The 23,036-nt window shown below is 54.3% G+C and overlaps 1 protein-coding gene across 2 annotated transcripts; it reads left to right on the forward strand.

Annotated features, from left to right (window-relative positions):
• Positions 1-900: 900 nt before the first annotated feature.
• On the forward strand, positions 901-21,901 carry ZNF282 (zinc finger protein 282). 2 transcript variants are annotated; one of them, XM_039861354.1, is made up of 8 exons: positions 901-1,205; positions 3,368-3,787; positions 9,930-10,056; positions 10,392-10,511; positions 12,448-12,570; positions 14,106-14,219; positions 15,276-15,389; positions 18,017-21,901. In XM_039861354.1, the coding sequence occupies exons 1-8, from the start codon at positions 1,041-1,043 to the stop codon at positions 18,769-18,771; spliced, it is 1,938 nt and encodes a 645-aa protein (XP_039717288.1). In that variant the 5' UTR covers positions 901-1,040; the 3' UTR covers positions 18,772-21,901. The 2 variants fall into 2 exon arrangements, with proteins under 2 accessions (XP_039717288.1, XP_039717287.1); XM_039861353.1 differs by lacking the exon at positions 901-1,205 and adding an exon at positions 1,968-2,139.
• Positions 21,902-23,036: the final 1,135 nt, after the last annotated feature.

A 23,036-nucleotide genomic window follows, 5' to 3' on the forward strand; every position in this document is an offset into this window, starting at 1 on the left:
GACAAAGTGGACACTATTTTGAGGTTATTTACTAGGACTTACCTTCTGGGGGTAACTACCTTTGTTGAGTACCTACTGTGTGCTAAGCACTGTTCTCATTTGGTTTTACAACTGTAGAATACACAGTATTTTCTTCATTTGTATATGAAGAGACCAAGTGAAGCTCGGAGAAATTAAATAACTTGCTCACAGTCACAGCTAGTGAGTGGTGATTTTGGAATTTAAACTCATTTGCATCTAGGTGCAAAGCCCACCCTCTGCCTCAGCAGTACCTCGCACATAGAAGGCACTCAGCAAATATTCTTGGAATGAATGAATGAATTTCCCTTTCTGCTATCTTCATCCTTCTCTCTGGCCTCTCCCTGGTTCTTCCTCTGCCCTGGCCTGAGGTTTCAAAGTGACGTCGACTTATGTTTAAAGATTTTAGAAGAGGCTGCTGTTAAAATGCGATGTGCCTTTCCTGGAGGAGTTTGGCCCTTGTCTGACACATTTTTAGCCCAGATCCCTTCTCCATCATCCAGACGAGTGCAAAGAGGCCTGGAAGTGGTCCAGGTAAATTTGATTGGCAAGAAGGAGAGCGGGTAGGTGAAGCCAGCAAAGCAGTGAGGGAAGGAGAAAGGCCGGAAGAAAGAATCTGGAGACACAATTATCCTTGCAAAATTTTCAAAAGGGTCAGACACCATTTTCCTTGGGATGCCCAACATATTTGCCGAATTAACAGAAATCGGTACCCTGCATTGTTTGGGACGTTAGGGCAGGCCATCGCTGACTGAGGCTCTAAGGAGAATACCCGCCCAGAGCCACCTCAGGGGTGGCGGTGGCCCCGGCCAGGGTGTGGCGCCGCGGGTCTCCGCAGGCGGCAGGAGCTCGGAGGCCATTGGCTGGCGCACTGGCGGCGGAGGGGCGGGGAGCGCCGCCGAAGGGGACTGTTTGCTCCTACGGGCTGTAGATGGAGCTGTCCGGCCCCGGCGAGGGGAAAGGCGCCTGGAAAACGTTCTTCTTCTCCCTGGCCGGTCCGAGCGGGGAACAGCACTCCCAGGATGCAGTTTGTGTCAACACGGCCGCAGCCTCAGCAGCTGGGCATCCAGGGCCTGGGGCTGGACGGCGGGAGCTGGAGCTGGGCCCAGGCTCTGCCTCCAGAGGAGGTTTGCCACCAGGAGCCGGCGCTGCGCGGGGAAATGGCCGAGGGAATGCCGCCCATGCAGGTGGGTGCAGCCCCAGCCCAACGCCATGGCCGCGCCGCCTGGCCGTGGGGGCGGGGCGCGGGGCTGCGGGGCGCCGGAGGGGCCCTGGCGTGCGGCGCGGCGGCGGAGGCCGCGCTGGGCCGGGGCGCGGGCGGGCTCGCGCCGCAGGCGGGTCGCCGCGGGCCCCGAGCAGGCCCGGCCCCGGCCCCGAGTCCGGGTCCGGAGCCCCGCGTCCCGGCCCCGCGCGCCGCCGAGCCGCAGGCCCCCCCGAGGCCGCGTGCCCGCCGGGCCCGGCGCTGGCGGCCCGAGGGGCTCCGTGGGGGCGAGGGGCCCGGAACGTGCGGTTCGCGGGACCTGGCGGGGTCGTGACCGCGTCACCTCGCGCGGGGCAGGAGGGGTTTGGCCGCCGCTCGCGGGCCCGCGGGGGATGTGCGCACAGGAGTTCTCCGCAGGTTACGCCGTAGCCGCTTTGACGGCGATTTTTAAATGCATTCACCAGGCATAACGAGTGACTCACTTTTCCCTTGCACCGAGTGTGACGGAGGGACGGGGGCCACTGAGAGGTGACTTTGCCTTCTCTCCAGCGATTGGCACACTCGGCTGCACGTTAGAATCACCTGAGCAGCTCTTAAGACTCCTGACGCCCAGGCCTTGTCCCAAACTAGTGAAATCAGCGTCTCTGGGGTTGCGAGTGGCAGCGGTCATTTCTTGGGGCGCCCAGGCTCTCAGTGTGCGGACGAGCTGGGAGCCAGTGCTCCGGAATCGTATATAAAGTGGAGGCGGCGGTGTTGAGAGAGGCCTGGAGGACAGTGTGGGAGCTGACCCTGGGTGGGACCCCCAGAGGCTCCTCTGCTGGGGGCCTGGTTCTCAGCGGGTTCTGACAGGAGTTCAGCCGAGAGTTGTCCCCTTGTGTTACATCATTCTTCAGCTTTAGGTCTCCACAAATCTGTGACACATAAGCTGGGCTGGGTGACTTTATAAACTTCCACTGTCAGTCCCTGTCCCCTTCTGTGGCCAGGCAAGTGTCTATCCTAAGTAGGCCCAGGTGGAAGAACAGCCGCCTCTTACTTAGCAGGTCCGGGGCCCAGGGCACTGATCCCCTTTCTCCCATGTCACGGAGTGATTCCCTGGAAGGTGTGAGATGTCCTTCTGTGGCTGTGACTGCTGATCCAAGTTAGAGAAGACAGTTGGCATGCTTGCCCAGGTCCCCTCTGAGCAGCAGGGGTCCATTTTGCCCAGCCCGGGGGCCTCTTCAGCAGCAACAGGAAGAACAGAAAATGGTCCCCCATAGTGAGGAGCCATTATTAGCCCCTCCGTCATGCAGTAAGCCTCATCCAGTAAGCCAAGTGCTGTTACAGGGTGGGGCCAGTTCCCTGGTCACCAGTGAACACATGATCACTCTCTCTTGGTCGTAGGGCCCAGCTCCCAATGTGCACCCATGGGGACTCGCCTTCCAGGGTGAAGGCCCGGAACTGGGAGAGGGGGGTGGGCCCTGGGCCATGGGGTACCCCACTCAGTGAATGACATCTTTTTGGCAAATCTATTTTCATTTTGGAAATGTGAATGAATAGTTGTATATTGGAAAAAAGGCTGCTCGTCTACTTCCTTGCTGGGCTGCCTGGTGTCCCCCTGGCCGCGGCCTGCTGGGAAGTGGGCAGCAGCACTGACCTGAACCGTATTTTTTTGTTACCTGCAGCACCTAGAGCCGCTCCAGTTGGCAGTGAAGCAAGGTGATGTAGAGTGGCCGCTTCTCGGTGCCTCGATTTCATCATCTTTAAAGCAGAGATAATCATGCCCTAACCTGCTTAGAGGTTCTGGGAAGATTAGGGTCAGATGACTTACATGAAAATTCTCACTTTGAAACAGAAAACACTAAGCAACTCTGAAGAGTTCATCATGAAATCTAGCCCTTGAGGAAAGTAACTGTTTTGTTCAAAGAAAGTGCTATGTGACAGTTTAGGCCAAGGGTCAAGATGCGTAAACTAATGACCAGGATGACTCCTGCAGGCAAGAAATAGAAAGGCTGGGTAGGCGGCTGCTCGGTCCATTGCTGGGGACATGAATGAACACCATAGCACGGGAGGCGGGGGCTTGGCAGAAGAGCGAGAATCTGTGGCATTTTACTAGCCGTGTTCTCAGGCAGGATCTCATCCCAGGCTGTCGCTTCCGCCCTCTGCACTCAGGCTCAAGAATGGGACATGGACGCCCGGCGACCGATGCCTTTTCAGTTCCCACCCTTCCCGGATAGGGCACCCGTCTTCCCTGACCGAATGATGAGAGAGCCCCAGCTGCCCCCGGCGGAGATCTCACTCTGGACCGTGGTGGCCGCCATTCAGGCCGTGGAGAGGAAGGTGGATGCCCAGGCCAGCCAGCTGCTAAATCTGGAGGGCCGGACGGGGACGGCCGAGAAGAAGCTGGCCGACTGCGAGAAGACGGCCGTGGAGTTCGGGAACCACATGGAGAGCAAGTGGGCCGTGCTGGGGACGCTGCTGCAGGAGTACGGGCTGCTGCAGAGGCGGCTGGAGAACATGGAGAACCTGCTGAGGAACAGGAACTTCTGGGTCCTGCGGCTGCCCCCGGGCAGCAAGGGGGAGGTCCCCAAGGTACGTGGTGATCCCTATAGGCAGGGATGGAGGTGAGGACCAGCACAGGTGAACAAATTCTCGATTTTATTTTGTTCTCACAAACTTCTCTGGCTCCCTGTTGTCTAACTTCCTTTAAAGCGTCTCTCCGCTTTAACAGCCCGGTCTTGGGTGTTCTCCGTCAGGGAAGTTGGCCTCCCCCTGTTCCCCAGCACGTTTCTGTCTTTGAGCCTTCACTGTCACCGCTCCCAGCCCCTCCCCGAGGTGTCTGGGTGTCGGCAGATTCCTGAAGCTCTTCATGCTTGGGTTTTCCACTTAGCACCTACAAGTGATCGTTTGTCATCGGTTGTCTTCGTATATGTTTGTCTGAACGTGGCTGGAGGCAGACCCCAAACCACGCTGATGGGAGTCCCTTGAAAGTCATGACCGCTACCCGCTGGCGGGCCCTTCTCGCCCTCCAGAATCCGCGCTCCATTTCCCGTGCCGCTCGCTCTCTCACTCTCCCTCCAGCTCATCAACACTGGCTGTCGGCCCAGGACCCGGCTTCTGGTCCACCCAGGGAACAGGCACTTGACGGGGACGTCCCCGTGCAGCCGCCGCATGCATTCACCTGCCCGCCTGTGCCTTTTCTGTTCCCGCGGGCTCGCTGTCTCACGCTGTCTCACGCTGTCCCACGCTGTCCCACGCTGGAGGTCGCTCCAGCATGTCTCCCCTTTCTCTGTGCATCACCAACTCTTCCCCCCCGGACCGTCCCCACCAGCACGCAGACGTTCGGTGACACTGCCCTGTGGTTAGCACCTCTGTTCTCTGCTCGTTAGAGCCGAAAATTCCTTCAGGGAGAGGCTGTCTGTGCTGTCTCCAATTCTTGCTTCCCCATTTTTCCTCTCCCTCCCCTTTTATCCTTTTTTATTATAGAAAATTCAAACACGTACTAAAGTAGACAGAAGAGTATAAGGAACCTTCCTGAACCCATCATCCAGCTTCAACAGCGAATAACTCTTGGCCGATCTCGTTTCATCTGAATCCCAACCCATGTCCTGCTCTCATGTGATTTAGAAGCCAGTCTCAGACGTCAATCAATCATTATATTTATAAATATTTCAGTATGTAGCTTTGAAAGGTAAAGACTCTTTTTTTAAAACCAATCATCTTAGTGGTATTAACCACCACAACAAAAGCCTCAACCTCCTCGAATGTTCAGTCCTCAAATGTTCAGTCCTCTCCCCAGTATCAGTTTTTTCCCGTTCGTGTATTTGCATCAGAACTGAAGCGAGGGCGCCCATCGCTACTGCTGAGCCCCTCCCCCGTCACTTTCATTGTTCCTTGCAGTTCCCCGTGGAAGAAACCGGGCCATCGGTCCCGTCGAGCTCCTCACTGTCTGGGTTCTGCCCCTGCATCCTCCCAGGTCTCGCTCACCATGTTCCTCTGTCCTCAGTGCTCCAGTAAATGGGTCACTGGCTCACGCTCCCCGGCACCCACCCCAGTGGCTGCTGGGCCATCTCCCTGCCTCGCTCCTCACACCTTGGCCGGTTCCTTTCCCCGACTTCTCCTGTCTGGAGCGGGCCAGGGCTTGGGCCTTTGCTCGTTCTCTCCACCGCCCCTCAGGATTTCTGCCGGTCTCGGGGTTTTGGGCGCAGTCTGTGCGCTGTCAGCTCCCGAATGCCATCTCCCCCCGCCCCGCCCTCCTCAGGGTCTTGCCTGGACTTCCTTCCTGAACGCCAGGTGGACACTCCTCCCTGTTAAGTCAGCCTCTCCAGCTGGGTGTCGGTAACTTTCTCCGATTTAAGGGGACCTGCCTGAACCTATCCTCTGCCTGGAACCCAAAGGCGTCCTCAGCTCACTGAAGACAACTTTATCCTTCCAATTGCTCGGGATGAAAGCCTTGGGGTCACACTGTCCTCCTCATTTTCTCACACCCTACTTCCAACATCTAGGAAATACTGTATGCTTTTTCTTCAAAATAACGTCCACAGCCCGACCACTCGCACCCACCTCCACTGCTCCCCATACCGTGTGCTCAGGGCTGCCGTCACCTCTCATCTGGATTATGGCCATGGCCTTCTGCCTGGTCTCCTTGCCTCTGTCCTTGTCCCCTGCCCCAAACCATCTATGCTCAGCCAAGCAGCCAGAGCGATCCTTTTAAACTATCAACCAATCATATGACGCCTCTGCTTAAAACCCCCGAGTGGCTTCCTGCCTTACTCGTGTAGCCCCCATTTTGGCAGCGGCCCCCTCTCTAGCCCCACCTTGCGGTACTCACCGCCCCTCCGCCCCCTTCGCCCACTGCCGCCTGGCGCGCCGGCCTCTGGCCATTCCGCCAGCACACCTCCCATCCCCCCTCAGGGACTTGCCTTCCCTGGGGACAGGCGTGGTTCGCTCCCTGTCGCTTCCAGCAAGGTCTGCTCGGTTGTCACGTCAGCATGGCCTTCTGTGAACACCAAAAGACCATGTGCCCCCGACCGCGGCACACGCTCTTCTCGGTCCCCGCTCTCATTTATGCCATCAGGCATCTTAAATATTTACTTATGTTTTGTCTTCTCTCATATTTACTTATGTTTTGATTTTCTCTGACCAGAATCTAAATTCTGCTTGGTTCATTGCTGTGTCTCTGTGCCTATGACAGCACCTTGCTCACAGCCGGTATGCAAAAAATATTTGCCAAGTGACTCCAGCTGGAGAGTTCACACTTCTATCTGTCTTTGTATCTGCAGAGGCTACAACCCAGTGACTTTGCCAGAGGAGTCGTTTGACAGCGGTTTATTGAGGCCTCACAGAAACGAGTTGTCATAGTGGCCTGGTTCGCCCCTAAAACACTTCCTGCCACCGCAGCCCATAGACACTGGTTTTCATGTGGTTTGGCACGTGGTGCTTCTCTGGCATCTCACACACGGCCCTTCCTCTTGCCTGTGCTGTGCATTTTACCTCGGTGCTCCGACCTCGTGCGGCACACTCGTGTGTTCTGTGCGTTGGATCAGGCGTTAGGACCCTTGAGTTGACATGTACCCTCACAGAATAATGGCATAGTTAAGGGGCCCGGAATCAGATGATGAGAGTTTGAATCTGGGCTTGGCACGTGCTGGTTTTCCTGCCGCTGGTCAAGTATGGTTTTTGCTATTCTCAAGCCTCGATTCCCCGTTTGAAAGAATTGAAGTATAAATGAATCATAAATTAGTAAATTCCCAGCTGGTCCCTTTGAGCTTTAGTGTTTCCGTCTGGAAAATGAAGCTGACAGCATGCTTACTTTGTGGAGTCATGAGGATTCATTGATTTTGTTGATGGGACAACACTGTATCAGCCACCTATTTCTGTGTAACAGATTACCCCCAAACTTAGCAACCGAAAAAAAATATATCATCTTGCAGTTTTCTGAGGGTTAGAAATTCAGGAGCAGCTTAGCTTAGCTGAGTGGTTGTGGCTCAGAGTCTCGTGAAGTTGTCTACGGGCTGGACTTCCAGTCATCTGGAGGCCTGATGACCTGCGTCCTGTTGTGGTCCACCCATGTGGCTGTTGGCAGGAAGCTCGAGTTCCTCACCCTGTAGCCCTCCTCACAGGGCTGCTCGGGTGTCCTCACGACATGGCAGCTGGCTTCCCCTAGAGCGAGTGAATCACGAGAGAGAGCCCAGGACGGAAGCTACGATGTCTTTTGTGACCTGGTCTCGGAAGTTGTCCACCATCACTTCTTTAGTTCTAAGAAGCAAGTCACTAAATCCTGCTCATGCTCAAGGGGAGGAGAATTAAACTGTACTTTTTAAAGGGGGCTGTCACAGAATTTGTGGACGTATTTTAAAACCCCACACAACTGTAAAGCACCACGAGAATAAATTCGTGTTGCCAGCAGTAGTTAGCATTGCTTGTGGACGCTTGGCTACGCTCGTTGCATTCTCTTTGTCAAATTCAGATCCTTCGTGCCTCTTGGATCCTGTTGTGTCTGTCAACTGCCTTATAGATTATTCATGGATAGTTTTGTCTGCCCGTCTAGACTGTAGGCCCCCTGCGGTCTCCGGCTACGTCTCAGATTTCTGCTATGCCCCGGCACGGTGAAGCTTTTACAAAGCGATGTCTGTTTCCAGCCGTGGACTATGGTTCCAGAGAGTTGCCTCTGCACAGAAATGGTGAAGCGAGGCAGAGGAGTTGGGATGTCAGAACAGATAATGAACTTGGTTTTGGATACATTTACTTAAAAGGCGATTAAATGGAGCCACTCAGGAGGCTGTCGAAATGTGAACTCTGAAGCGGGCAAGGGAAGTTGAAGGGTGTCATCTGCAAAGCGGTGACCACTAAAGCTGTGAAAAAGGGTGACATTACCAAGGGCAGAGAGAACAGGGAAGGGCAAGGGCAGAACCTTGGGTCTTGGGGGAGGAAGAGGGAGCCGCAGAGACGTGCCTGAGCCGGGCGGGCGGGGAGCAGCACGACGCAGAAACCACGCGGGGGAGAATTCCACAGAGGTGGCGTGACCTTGCAGAGAGGCGTGAAAGGGCGAGGGCTGACGAGGGGACCACGGGTGACCTTCCAGGTGTGGCTTCAGAGAGCGGGGTTCACCTTGGAAGGCGTTCAAATCGTGGATTGTGAAGAAGGAAGGAAGCAAGCGTGTCCCTCGGGATTTTCCTGTGAAGAGGGAGCGGGTGGAGCCGTTTGGCGTGGCGGAGTCGAGGGGGGCTCTGGAAGACCCTGGCAGGAAAGCCAGCGGAGAGGGGAGACCGAAGCTGTCCGAGAAAAGATCGTTTTGGGTGGAGTTTCACGGGCAGGAGGTGGGACAGGAATCCAGGTAGCACGTCGTGGGATTTGCTTGGCCAGAAGAAGGGCAAGGAGGGGACGTGCCCACAGCCACCTGCGTTCAGGATAGACTGGAGCGACAGGGGCGAGTTTGAGAGAAGCCTCCAGGGAACAGGGCCATGGGTCAGCGAGAGGCTTCCAGGGCGGCCTGAGACAGGTGGGCGTCACCTGCAGAATTTCATGACTTTTGTCTCACAGCAGGAAACTAAAATGAAAAGAGCGGTCTCGATCGCTTTTCCCAGGGAGGAGATCCGCCCAGGTCTGTTGGGGGCGTCCAGGGAATTAGAAGGTCTGGTTCTGTTTCTAAAGATGGCTGGTGAGTTGTCTGTCACTAGGTAGCATACAGGTGTGCACATGGCACCTGCCCAGGACGCTTTCATGGCTATGAGCGCCTGGCGTTTCTGGTTTAAGTGAGGGTGCTGCCCGCCCACCAAAGTGCACATCAGTGGGTCTGACACACGGAGGGCTGTTTTTCTCCTTCTCCGAAAGGCGCCATGTAGGTGAGTTGTACGTGCAGGTACAAAGACCGACGGGCTCGCCCTAGGGCAGGGGGCAGCATCGAGGGGCTGGATTTCACAGTGAGGGCGAAAGGCTGGGCTGGTAGAGGCGTGGAGGCGGTGAGAGGTAAGGCTGCGTGGGCCAGAGAGGAAAGCCCAGTTATTAAAGTCACGGAGGTGAAACCGAATGATTCGGTCCAAGGCGAGGCCATCTGGTGAGGGACAGACAAGGATCCTGTCAAACCGCAGTACCAGCCGTGCATAGCGGATGAGACGGCCTCCGGTTACAGCGGCCGACGCGGGGCGCTAGACGGCTTAGGCTACAGCAGGGCTGGCGGCCTCTGTCCAACACGTTGAACAGATCCGTGTTGACTCCAGACCGTGCGCTTCTACAGGCCTGGGGTGCAGCGGTGAACGAAAGCCATCGGGGTCCCGGAGCGTTAGCACGTGCCTTTAGATTTTACACGTCTTAGTGACAAAAATGTCTCTTTGTATGTAGAGGTGACCTGACCAGAAATACAGGTTTTATAACAGGGTTTTAGTGTACTTGGCTCACCGATGCCCTCTCTGAGAACCTCCCACACCCCGTCACCCTGAGCGCCACAAGCACCGGCTTCAGCTTTACCTTCAGGTGCCCAGTTACCTAAAAGCGAATTTATGGAGGATGTAATTAAATGCTTTAAAAATAAAGGCAGCCATCATTGTTCGGGAGCAGCGGGAGATCGGGGGACAGAGTGGCCCAATCCCGCTGAGATGGACTGGGCTGGGCCGAGGAGGACGAGTCGCCGTGGAGAGCGAAGGCCGGGCCGCGGGCCGGGGCGGCCCGTGGCCCTTGAAGGGGATGTGGTGGCAGAAGCAGGCGGGGCGCCAGACTCACGCTCTCGTTGGCCCAGGTTCCGGTGACTTTCGTGGACATTGCTGTTTACTTCTCCGAGGACGAGTGGAAGAACTTGGACGAATGGCAGAAGGAGCTTTACAACAACCTCGTCAAGGAGAACTACAAAACCCTGACGTCCCTGGGTAAGGACACCCTCCTGCCTGTGGCCAGTGGTCCCGCAGTGGGCGGTGACATGCTTTCAACCCCTGGTCACACCACCTGGGCAGAGTGTTGCGTGTTTATGCCTAATGTAAACACAAGAAACGATTGGCTTATAATGCAAGGAAGATAGAATGATTCATAATAGGATGAAAATTAAACACCCAATAACAGGGCCGATCATTGTGGAATTGAGTGCTATGTGACGCCACCACTATTTGAGGAGGGGGCTCGGGGAGGGAAGTGTCTGCCAATGCCCTTGGTGAGAACCCCTCGGTCACTTTCCCTGGGGTCTTCCTTCTCTTCCTACTCATTCCAGATGCGGAGGGGACAGCGCCCAAGCCAGACGCTCCGTCCCAGGCTGAGCCCAGGGAAGAGCCTTGCGTGTGGGAGCAGCGTGAACCGGGAGACAGAGAAATCCTGATGGATCCGGACACAGGTGATGGCAGCTGAAAAGACCCTCGTCCGGGGCAGGGCAGGAGAGAAGCCCCTCCATCCTGGCCTGAATCCAACAGGGCTTCTCTTGAGTTGCTCATGGGGCCAGTTCTGCCGCCATTGAAATGGGGCGGTCACTTACAGGACGAGCTTTCAGGGCCTGGATGCACACTGGGGATGTTCGTCCTCAGAGCCACGCAGCTCTGGACGCCCAGGAAAGCTGGGCGGAGAGAAGAGGACGGGGCGGTCTCCAGCCTGCCGAGGCCTGGTAGTGACCTGTAGTGCGAGGCCGTAGACCTGGGAGCGGCCCCAGGCCCGGCCCCGGGCAGGTGGCTCGGGACGGGGAAGGGGCGCGGACATGGACATGTAGCTATGCTGTGGCCCGCTGTAAGACTGGCCGTAAGGCAATTTTGCTATAAAAGATAAAATAACAGGTTACTCGTGCTTACGCCAGTTGTCAGTTTGGTTTCATTTGTCCGTTGAGGAGGCTCTTGTAGTTACTCCCATCTTTACGTTACATAATCTTAGCCCTCATAGTGGTCTACGCGGTGACAAGTAGATGTGGTGATCTTAAAACTGGGGATGGTAACACCTGCACGTGAAGCCAGGTCGCATCCCGTGCTAGAGACTGATCACGTGTCAGTTTCCTCAAGTCCCCTGGGAAGCGGCCATCCCTCCCCCGCCCATCGGCACCAAGAGTTTACCAAGTATAAAAGAGGTGGCTACTGATTCGCAAGTCTTCAAGAGCATCAGTTATCGATTCTTTGGTTGGAAACTGATAACTTCCCCTAACGAGGGAAGAAAACGTAGTGGGAAAGAAAAAGGGTGATGCCAAACGAGCAGACGAATCAACGAGCAAAAATTTAAAACAGTATAACGCTGCGAAGGAAAGACTTTGAAGACAATGTATTTTCATTTTTCATAACAAAGTCTTTTTCATTTGGTTATTAATTTTTCACATTTCATCACATCCTTTTTAACGTCCCTCTTATTTTTCGTTATTTTATCTTTTACGGCAAAAATTGCCTCATGGCCAGTTAGTTGTGCAGTGAGATGCTTATGGCAGAAATGTTTGTGGCAAACATGCGTGCGGCAAAAATATGTAGAACCTGCAAACGTCTGAGGTCAGCGGCTGTGGTAACCTTTCACCCTGAAAACACCGTAACCTCTCGGTTTTACTGAGTTTCATCCATCACTGTGCACGAGATCGGACAGGGAGCGCTATGCCCGTTTTAAGGATGGGACTAGCAGACTGAGAGCCAGAGGGGTCAAGCGACTCATCGGCTGGGCTGGGGCGGCACAGTTGACACTAGGACCTACGTCTTCTGATTCCTCATCTAACTTCTTTCCTGCTGCCTGAGCCGTCTGCTTCCAGGGCTAGGACAGTGTGCCCTAGGTCATTACAGGAGGAAAATGCCCTGTTTGTCACGTCTTGGGGTTACATAGAAGATATCTCACTGTCTTTTATGCATAAGGTTGCTGCGCGTTATCCATCCAGGAATGGGGCTGGGTTGCATCTCTTTGCCCATCTAACGTCCTGCTGATCATGTATGCGTATGCGAGTGTGTGTCTGTGTTGTGTCTGGCCAACTCTTTCTAACTGGGGTGAAAATCAAGGAAGAATGACTCCTCCACAAAGGTCAAACTTATGGCCTGCTCCTGATTCGCACCCAGCCTGGCGTGAGGCTGTTTCTGGAACTCTGTTCCAGCTTTCGCACCTCATTTTGTCCTTGGCCTGCCCCTTTGTCCTGGATGTTGATCGCCTCTCTGCTCCCAGGACCTTCTGCTCCTCGGGGTTCCCCAGAGTCACCCCCAGGAACCCGAGACTCCTGTGCTCTTCCCCAACGAGTGCTATCAGCCGTGCTCCCGACCCCAAGAGCGTTTGGGTGACGATCATTCAGGGAAAAAAAGACCCTGAATGATGTGATTCCGTGTCCCCAGGAGCGGAGCCCCTGGTGCCTGCGCAGGAAGCCCCCTCTCAGGTGAAGCGGGAGGAAGCACTGTGTCAGGCCCGGGGTCAGCGGGGCCTTGAGGAACGAGCCATCCCCACGGAACCCGTCACCGGTGAGTGAGCAGAATAGCCGCCAAGCGGGATGCGGGGGGAGGTCCCGCAGGGTCCCGCAAGGTGCCCAGCGCTATGCGCGCCGTGCCTGCAAGACCGGGGGCCTGAGCTGGAAATGGGAGAGCTGTGCATCCGGGATGGGCGCAAACGTGGCCCGGGGCATTGACAATGTGCAGGCTCATCTGGGCTTAGTTCCGTTTCCTCTCTTTGTAATATCAGTTTTTAACTACCCCTTCCTTCCCCACGACAGGCACTGTCAGGGCAGCAGTGCTGTGTGAAGGCACCTTAGGGGGCTCTGTGGGCGGGGGGTGTACCGGTCTGTAACACCTGCCTCGGACCCAGAAGAGCCTTCATTGTTTTATACAAGCCTTTACAGACTGTGGCCTCTGCACCAGGCATGGGCTCGGCTGCAGTCCTGTGGGGCAGTCTGGAAGGTTCCTCTTGGATGGCATCCAGCTGGACTCTGGGTGTGAGAACAGATGTTAGAGCAGATGTGTATTGGCATTCTCCAGAGACCCAATGGGGGCGGGAGGGGGTGTGTGCTTGTGTGTAGAGAGAGAGAAACAGATCAGTCGATTGATTGATTGATTGGTTGATTGATTGGAAGGCATCGGCTGGCACATCCAGAACCTTCAAATGGGCCAGCAGGCTGGGAAGCCAGGGCTGTCTGCTGGCAGAAATCCTTCTTCCTCGGGGGAGGCCAGCATTTTCTTTAAGGCCTTCAAATGATTAGGTGAGGCCCACCCGCATTATGGAGGATAATCTGCTTTATTCAGAGTCTGCTGATTTCGGTGTTAAGTCCTTCTAAAAAAAATACCTTCACAGCAACATCTAGAATAATGTTTGACCAAATTTCTGGGTACTGTGGCCTAGCCAAGCGGACACATAAAATTAACCAGCACAAGATATATTAACACACTATAGCTCTTTACTTATCCGCAGGTTAGATCTCCACAAACCTCATCCCCCTTAGTCAGAGCCTCACACCCATAGGTAAGTGATAAGAGCGGCTGGGTTGAGGAAAGCCGGTTCCCTTGTCATCCAGCACAGTCCTCGAAGGCATCATGGTATTACATCTTCCAAGAGATTTCAGAGATAAGAGGGTAAAGGAGGTTTAATAGACTCTGCAGAAGAAAGAAGACACAGGGTGCATCTTAGAAAAATCCAGTTAAAATGGTTCAGATAAAAGGCTTCCTGGAAGGCATCATGCTCTTGGAATGGTGCTAAAAGGGACACCTCTTCCTGCGGCAGTGCTCAGTGCTCAGTATTCGAGCATGAACCTCCTCTAAGCTCCTAAAGCACAAGACTCTCTCTCGAAGTCACTGTTATGTCGCTCCCTGATAGTAGCCAGTTATTCACAGCAAAAGCTCCGTTAAGTCCAAGCTGACTCAAACCTTTAACTAATTAGCAAAATTTAATTATACCCGACTTGTAGGGAAAAGACGTAATTGCATGAAATGAGAGATTTACTCAAAGCACAGACTCGTGGGCATTTTCATGTTCCCCAACACTTTTGCCACTCTGTCCCCATGTGCAGACTCGCCAGCCTCTGCCCAGGACCTCTTGTCCCGGATCAAACAGGAGGAGCCCCCGTGTGTGTGGGATCAGCAGGACTTGGCGGAGAGAGACATACCAACCGACCCCAATTCAGGTGAGCAGGGTGCCAGAATGAAGATCGGGGGGACAGTCGCCTCTCAGCTGACTTTTCTAACTTTTGGCAAATCCACCAGCGATTGAGTCACTTTTGGTCAAAGACCAATGAAGGCTCAGGGAAAAAAAAACAAAAAAGTGACTTTGTACAGACTTCACAACTATTAGTAAAGTGAAGAGGATTTTTCTAACGGAATCATTAAATCGATAGTTTACTGTGTCACTGTAAATAATACTGAAATGACTTCACTGACTTTTGAACAATACATATGACCAAAAAGGCTTCTGTGACAAAAAGAAAGTAATTTACAGTTTTTGGAATTTTTGAGTGAATACTAGTTAGATGTCTCCCAGCAAACTTCTGAGCAGGGGCCAGACCTAAAGGAAAGCATAAAAGAACCGTAGGGAAGCCCAGGGCCTGTGTGTGGGCACGTGCGTGCGTGCACGCGCACGCGTGTGTGTGTTCACATATGCTTGCAGACCTGGAGTAATCCAGTGGCATCTTGTTCGGTGGCCACCTCCCGTACCAGGACGTAAAATCTAGCATAGCTTGTAGTTTTTCAACTCTACAGCCTTACGCTGGGGAGGTGGAGACGGTTCCAGGGCGGAAGGGCCGCTGACCCCTCCCTCATAAGGAGCCAGTCTCCACTGCAGTTCTTACAATGACCTTTGGTCACCATTTCTCCCATCGCTGATTTTTAAGCCCTGCCTCTCCTCCCTTGGTCCCGTGGGTGTCAGAGACCAGGCTGCTCTCTGGCCTGTCCGGGACCCATAGGCTGCTCTGGGGCTCAGTGGACAGAGTCAGAAGACCTGGGTTCTGATCCTGGCTCTGCCGCCGCATAGACCCGAGACAAACCTCCTCATCCCTGGCCACCTGGGGTCCCATTTAGGAGGGCATGAGCTCGGGGAGGACAGCCAGTAAATGAAACAGGTACCAAAACTGCCACGTGCCCTGTGAGCCGGAGCCACAGCCTTCGCATGTGCTGGTTTTCAAAGCCTGGGTGGGCGGCTCGGCAGAAATGAACCGACACTAAGTCTGCCTTCTCTCCTCGAACAGAGTCCCTGATCTCAGCACATGACATTTTGTCATGGATCAAGCAGGAGGAGCAGCCGTACGCATGGGGCCCGCGTGACCCCATAGAAGGAGAGCCCAGCTTAGACTCTGGCCCTGGTGAGTACTGTGCCCCGGGTCCCCTGGGAGCGTCGTCCAGAGGGAGGGCTGCTTGCCCCAGGCCACCCCCGATAGGGCGATGCTCGGTCGCGGTGGCCTTTCAGTGGTCTCTACCAAAGCACTGTACCCTTCCCTTTTGGAGGTGTGGTCATTTCCTAGGGCTGTCTTAACAAAGTCTCATGAACTGGGTGGCTTTAGACAACAGAAAGGTGTTGTCTCACAGTTTTGGGGACCAGGAGTGCCCTCTCTGAGAGCCGTAGGGAACCCTTCCCCACCTCTTCCTAGCTCCGGCGTTTGCTGGCAGTCTTCGGCGTTCCGGGGCTTGTAGCTGTGTCACCCCAGTTCTCTGTCTTCACATGGTGTTCTCCCTTTGTGTCTGTGTCTGTGTCTTCACCAGGCCATCTTCTTATAAGGACAGTTATATAGGGTCAGGCCCCACCCCCAATCCCAGTATGACCTCATCTTCACTAATTACATCTGCAAAGACCCTATGTCCAAATAAGAGCACATTTTGAGGTCCTGGGGGGTTCAGATTTCAACATATCTTTTTGGGAGATACAGTTCAGCCCACAGTAGCAGGGGAAGGTGAATGGGCTGGGAGTGAGCTGAGCCGGTGGGGCCTGAGCAGGTATTGTTGGCAGCAGGTGGCTCACATACTGGGAAACACTGGCCACAGTACTCAAGCCAGTTCTGAGCTGACACCCCAGTGTCACTGGTGAAGATCCTCAAGCTCAAGTAGGGAGAGGGGCTATTTTTCCCCCAACAAGTTTCCAACCAAACATCTCACCCGACTTGGGTCTCGGGTGAAACTCCGCTCATTGGCCCGGGGCTGTAGGGCTGTGCTTGTGGATTATCTAACACTCTTAGCGCATGGCCAGCGTTCCTTGCCAGACCCAGTGCCATCGCCCTGAGAACAGCTGAGTTAGTGTCTTCTGGTCGGTTGGAGTGTTGAAGGGACAGCTAAACATATGTTCCTTGTCCATACTCCTGACGCCCTCTAAGAGCTTAAAATCCACGTAAGAGCTGAGGACACAGGTCATTTCTGGTCCGAAAGGCTATTTCAAACCCAGGTAAGCGGATCCCCATTGTCAGTGAGACAAACTTAGTTCAGTCTGGAGAGCGGGGAGGGGCTGGGGGACTGAGCAGGGGACAAGAGAGGAACAGTATGTGTCCTTGTTTAACACAGAATTCAAAGTAGTCTTCTTTCTAACCTGTCGGTGGGGTGAGATGAGACAGGGAAAGCCAGAGACTCTGAGGCCAGGGAGAAGTGACAACAGCTCTACAGCTCCCAGGCCACCATTTCTAGCTTTGGCCTTGAAGGCATAGATACCAGTTTATCACACATCGTGCCAGGAGATTCTACTCAAACCTTTGTCCCTCAAGACTATTTTTTGATTTTCGCGAGTCAGCTAGGACCACGTGGGCCTGGAGGAGCCTTTTCCTCCTGTGCAGTTGTGGGGACAGATCTAGGGAAGCCTGTGTGGAAATTGCAAGACTCTGCAAATTACTGGACCATTTTACTTCTTCAGTTGGACGTGCTAAGCCATAGAACAATTTGCCTTGTGTTGTTTTATCTCTGGGAGGCCTTGGAACCTTAGCATTTAGCAGGACACGCCCAGAGTTTGGGAGACGGGGGTATCTGGAGATGCTTCTCCTGCCTGCCCGGTCCCAAAGCCTCTTATCAGAGCCCCTTGTTTTTCTTCCAAAATGAGCCTGCCTTCCAGTGTTAATTTTGGAATGTGAAATTAGCACCTCACCCGTGATTTTTTTGAACACCAAAACACATCCAGTGTTGGGGTTGCCAAGGACAACCGGATGGACTTTTGGTATCCCGTGGCACAGCCATCCGGGTAGGGGTTGGAAGGGGAGAGGGTGGTGAGGATAGAGTAAAACTCAGAAATACTTGATACCAGTCCGTCCCTGCCATCCTCCTTCAGACTTCAGCCTAACTGGACTCCAGACTTTAGTAAAAGGAATGCCCGACCTCATAGATTAATGAGTGTGCATTCGTCCCTGCTCTCTGACAGCTCGTGTAAGACAGGAACACAATCTGGTTCACCCAGAGGTAGACTGCGTGAGGCTCCAGGGAGTCAGAAGTAGGAGGAGGACTCTGGAGTCCCCTGATACCAGGCGCTTCCCCTTCCAGAGTGAGTGCTGGTCAGGAGCAGGAGCCAGAGCCGGGTTCCGCCCCGCTCCAGATGCCGGCCCCCAGAGAATGTGATTGGAGAGCACCCTCCTGAAATTCTTACATTATGCACTGCCTTAGGTGAAAACAGTGGTTCCAGCCTCCTTTGGTTTCTGTTATGTGACAAATATCTACTTAGTGCCTTCTCTGTGCCAAGCAGCCCCCTTGCATCCTGGAGGCATGTTCTGTCCTAAACGCTGCTGCTTACTTGACTCGCTTCTGGTGCTCTCTAGGTGGCTTTGGGCAGGTCAGAGGGTCAAGGAGCCCTCGAGCCATGGGGGACGTGACCGTGACCGCTTGCCTCATTCAGCCTCATTTTGTAGAGAACCTGAGGCCCAGATCACCTGTGACTCACGCCAAGCCACAGAGGAAATTGGGGACGCTGTGGGGTCCTGGGCAGAGCGCTGGCAGCCTGTCACCTCTCTGTGTCTCCCCCCTCCAGGTGACAGCCTGCTGCTGGTGAAGAACCCGGCCCCGCAGCCCCAGCCCGCTCCGCCGAGCCAGCCCCCGGCCGCGGCGGCCGAGAACGCGGGCGGCCCCCCGAGCCGGGGCGCGGCGGGGCTGCTGGACGACGGCTTCCCGGCGCTGGCGGGGGAGTGCGGCGCGGCGGCCGGGGCGCTGGCGGGCGGCGGGGGCGCGGGCGGGGGCCCGGGGGGCGGCGGGGGCTGCGGCAGCTGCTGCCCGGGGGGCGGGCTCCGGCGCGGCCTCCTGCACGGAGCGCGCAGCAAGCCCTACTCGTGCCCCGAGTGCGGCAAGAGCTTCGGGGTGCGCAAGAGCCTCATCATCCACCACCGCAGCCACACCAAGGAGCGGCCCTACGAGTGCGCCGAGTGCGAGAAGAGCTTCAACTGCCACTCGGGCCTCATCCGCCACCAGATGACGCACCGCGGCGAGCGGCCCTACAAGTGCTCGGAGTGCGAGAAGACGTACAGCCGCAAGGAGCACCTGCAGAACCACCAGCGGCTGCACACGGGCGAGCGGCCCTTCCAGTGCGCGCTCTGCGGCAAGAGCTTCATCCGCAAGCAGAACCTGCTCAAGCACCAGCGCATCCACACGGGCGAGCGGCCCTACGCGTGCGGCGAGTGCGGCAAGAGCTTCCGCTACAAGGAGTCGCTCAAGGACCACCTGCGCGTGCACGGCGGGGGCCCGGGCCTCGGCGCCCCGCGGCCCATCCAGGCGCCACCCGAGCGAGACTAGGGCTGGGCTGGGGGAGGGGAGGGCCCAGTGGCAGGAGCAGGGGTGGGGCAGGCCTGGGGGCGGCCTGAGGACCCACCATCTCGGCTCGCCTTCCCTCCCTCCACCCGCCACCTGCTGGAAGTCGGGAGCAGGAATTGCACTCCAAACAAGGCCCCCCGGGGCTTGGGCAGGGGCGCCCTGGACCTGTCCGCCGGAATGGACGCCCCAGCTCATCTCGTAGGGTGGCCCGAGGGGCCGGCTCAGTGGCTTCCCGCAGGAAAGGTGCCAGCGGGACAGGAATGAAGCAAGAGCGTCGGGCACTCCCCTGGGACACCTAGAGTGCCCGGTTTGGCCACTGGGGTCACAGACTGATCAGCGGAAGCAAGCAGCTGATTCAGCAGCATCTTGTCACTGCCCAGGGGATCTCCGAAGCCTTCCGAGGTCAGGAAATCAGGTCCTGAGGGTGAGACGCCAAAAAAGGAAGTGACGGTGTGACTGCGCTGAGGACGTGCCGAGGGATACCATCTCTATGACGACAACACTGCCTCGCGCTTGAATAGCGCTTTTTACTTTTTTAAACGTGTTTTCTATCCGTTATCTATTTTCACCCTTAGCCTATCCCTCTGAGGTAAGTGGGGTAGGATTTGCCTGACTTGGTAACGGGAAAGGAGACGCAGGTGAGATGGTGTAGCGAAATTCACACAAGAGAGTGGCAGAACTGGGACCAGGGCTCCTGACCCCAGCGCAGTGTCCCCACCACACACTGCCTACCTCCGATGTTGGAGAGACCTCTCTGGTCTGGCCTCTCCTGGTCTCTCTCTCCTCCCTTTCCCCTGACCTACCCAAAATAACCAGAAGCGGCACGGGGCCAACTCCTGGGGTTCCTGGGAATGGGAACAGATTGGCTGCAAAATGCCCCTGCTTGGGCTTCCGAAAGGGCCCCCTTTGTGGGCCCTCAGCCTGCCCTTCCACCTCCCGGCCCCCGATCCGGTGCAGCAGCATCTTCTCACTGCGCAGTCGTGACCCGGCCCTCCAGAGCAGCAGGTGCCCTGGGTCAGACCTCACTCCGATTCCAGTTTCCCCAGGGCAGAGGGAGAGCCTCGTGCTGCAGGAGCAGCCCTCAAGGAAGTGAGCCTCTTCCCAGGAGGGCCGGGCAAGTGGGTGCTAGAGGCTGAGAGCCTCAGCCTCTCTCCTGCCCTGAGCCTCCCAACTGGTGCTATCTGTCAACTGACGTGCTCGTGGACATGGACACAGACCTCCGCTGCTCCAGACCCTGCAGGTGCCTCAGGAGGCACCCAAAGGACTCCTCGTGTTGGTGCAAATGCTCTGTGGTCCTGAGGCCACAGTCTCCATTTCTGCATCTTGCATGGCCAGGCCCTGGGCTGGGGCGGCATGCCCCAGGACCCTGGTTTGTGTCGAGAATGACTTTCCTTGCTCCTTCCGTCGATCCCGCTTCTCTCTCGGCCGGGGGCCCAGGTGGCATCCAGCTCCCGGCACCACGTTTGTGAGCGCTCTGCTTCCGCCTCCCCCTCATCTGTCCCGCTCTGTTTTCCTCAAACCCATTTTTGCCACATGCAAAGGGAATTCTTAAAACTAAATAAAAGGTGTCCAGAGTGCAGACTGCACGTTTGCAAGGCCGAGGGCTCCCCAGCGCGGCTTTGTACAGGAAAGCCTCGTTGGACTGGAATCCAACTCACGGATGTTTTTTTCTTCATACTGCTTTTTGAAGGCGGCAAGTCTTAAGAAAACGAGCTGCAATGAGAAATGAAACGCAGTCATGTTCAACGGAGTTTTGTTAGTGCAGAAGAGGCCCTTCAGTTTGGTGTTTTGGTTGGGAGGGGGCAGTATTCAGCTTTCCAAAAGCATATGCAGAAAATGAGTATTTTCATAACTTAAATCATGGAAAATAAGACCAACAACAAAAAATTTTTTTTTGGCTGTTCAGAGGATGGAGAAGGAGAAATCAATACTATTGAGACATGGGCCTGAATCATTTGAGCATGTAGTTGGAGTGTATCCCTTTATTTTACCCTCAAGGAGCTGATTCCCAAAGAGGTTTAGTGACTGAGCAAGTAAGAGGGCCGATACTTAGTATCTGGTTTCCTGGGTCCCAGTCTGGTGGATCCCTGGTCCCCAAGAGCCCCTTGGCTCCACTAGGAGTCGAGTCACCCCAGCCTCCATCACTGGCCCTGGGAGAGTTCTAGAGTGAGCTCTGCCCCCCGAGCTGATCAAAGGTAGTGGCACTCAATGTGAACCTCTCGCAGGTGGCAAGGATCCTCAGTCTAGACTCTGTAGTCCACTTTCTGAAGCAGAACAGGGTCTGCTTGGGGCAGGTTTTTATTCTGATAATCTGTCAATTAGCTTTTAATTTAAAATGCACATAGTAAAAATTTAAATGAGGGGGAAAAAAAGACAACGAAGAGTAAAACTCTTTCCTACCAGACTCCCTGTTAAGAAGCATCCACTGCTAGGAGCTGTTTATGTGTCCTTCCAGAACTGGAGAAGTCCCCAGAGAGAACGAGGAGATATGCCCAGAGGAAGTGCTAGGCTGATGAAGTCATCAGATGCCCACTGCACACGTACATCCAGCAGGGTGGGACACAGATTGAGCCAAGGTGTGTTCATTCAAGGATTCTTACTGACCTGCAAGCCGAATGGAGCATGTTCCCCAAGGTGTTATTTTTTTTTTCGAGGAAAGAAATACAAAAGGCGTGGTCCCTGCCATCTAGAGACTCATGGAATAGTAAGGGGAACGGAATAGAAAGGGCCTCTTCTAAATGGAATAAAGCCGTGGCCTATAAATTTTCTTGAATAAAAAATGTTTGGGCATACATGTATGTACATATATAAGCTAAGGTTATGTATGCTATAAATCATACACTAGAAAATTTAAAGAACAAGATAAATATTTTTAAAGCATTATTTTAAACTTAATTTATACCATTTGTGATTCAGAGAATACTTTGTCACTAAAAGTGAGGGTGTGGGTGAGATAATGTCTAAGGTCATGTTCAGCTCTGCATGTTGCGATCATTCTGCAGATATAAAGATGACAGGATACAGGTACTAAATATATTTTCTTGATTCCTCTGATACCACTGCCACTGATGGGAATAATTGTGAACCTCATTTAAAAGTTTATTTAAAAGCATGTGTCGAGATCCGAGTGTCATTGGGGAAGGACAAATGGGTGGCTTCTGAGAGACAAACAAGGTGACATCACGGTGAATTCATTGCAGTTCAGGGCTTGGACCTTGCCAAAGCAAAAACAAACCAAATGGGAAATTGCCTGTTGTTGAGTGCTGGCTATCTGCCAGGCTTTAAGCTACATACGCACTTTACTTAACACGTGTCATTTCTTCTAATTCCATCAACAATCCTTGGAGGTGGTGTTTCTATTCTCAGGGGGAAGACACCGAGGCGGAGTGAGCACGAACCACACCACTTAGTAAGTGAAGGAGCTGGGAAGCAAAGAATACTAGCAGCCTGAGCAGCTCTTACCCAGTGACCGGCACTGTTCTAAGCACTTGACTCGAACTAATTTATTTCATCTGCACAACTCTCTGGGATACATGCTATTATTATTTCGCACTGACAATGAGGAAACGGAGATGCCAAGATGTTAATGTCTTGCCCAAGGTCCGCAGCTAGTAAGTGGCCGCTCTGGGCTAGGGACCCACTCTTTAACAGTGTGCTCTACCATCTCCCAAAGCCCACAAGACTTCAAACCAGTACCTGGTGCTGCCTCTCTTGCACACTGGAAATGTGATCTAAATATTCTTCCAGGGTTCCAGATTCAGGGATGCTGGATCAGGCTGACTCTAGAGACTGACTGATGGGTAATCCAGAGTATCGGTTTCATGATTTCCAGGGGTGGGCTGGACATTTGCATCAGCCTGACCTGCATGTGGTCTCCTAGCAGCTGCGCGAGAGCCTGCATCATCAGAAGGTTGCCTGGTGAACATAGAAACGGCAGAGGGCATGAGTTCCATAACTGAAGTGTTTAATGACCTCAGTATCCTATGTCCTGATAGTGTCTGTCTCCACAGTTGTGATACGTTCTTTTCTGTATCCGCAGTATGTTTTTGTTGGCCTGAGAGAGTAGGTCAGACCTTGGACACATGTCCATGGCTGACTAGTATCCTCCACCTGGCCCATTCTTTCTTCAGATATTAATGATTCAATCAGCCTCGTGTTGATCTGCTTGTCATGGACATCATGCCTTCTCTGGGAAAGTGACTTTTCCTAGCTCACCCTCTGATTCACCATTCAAGCACCTAAAAATA

This window comes from Pteropus medius, unplaced genomic scaffold (assembly GCF_902729225.1).
Source record: "Pteropus medius unplaced genomic scaffold, Ma_sr-lr_union100, whole genome shotgun sequence".
NCBI lineage: Eukaryota > Metazoa > Chordata > Mammalia > Chiroptera > Pteropodidae > Pteropus > Pteropus medius.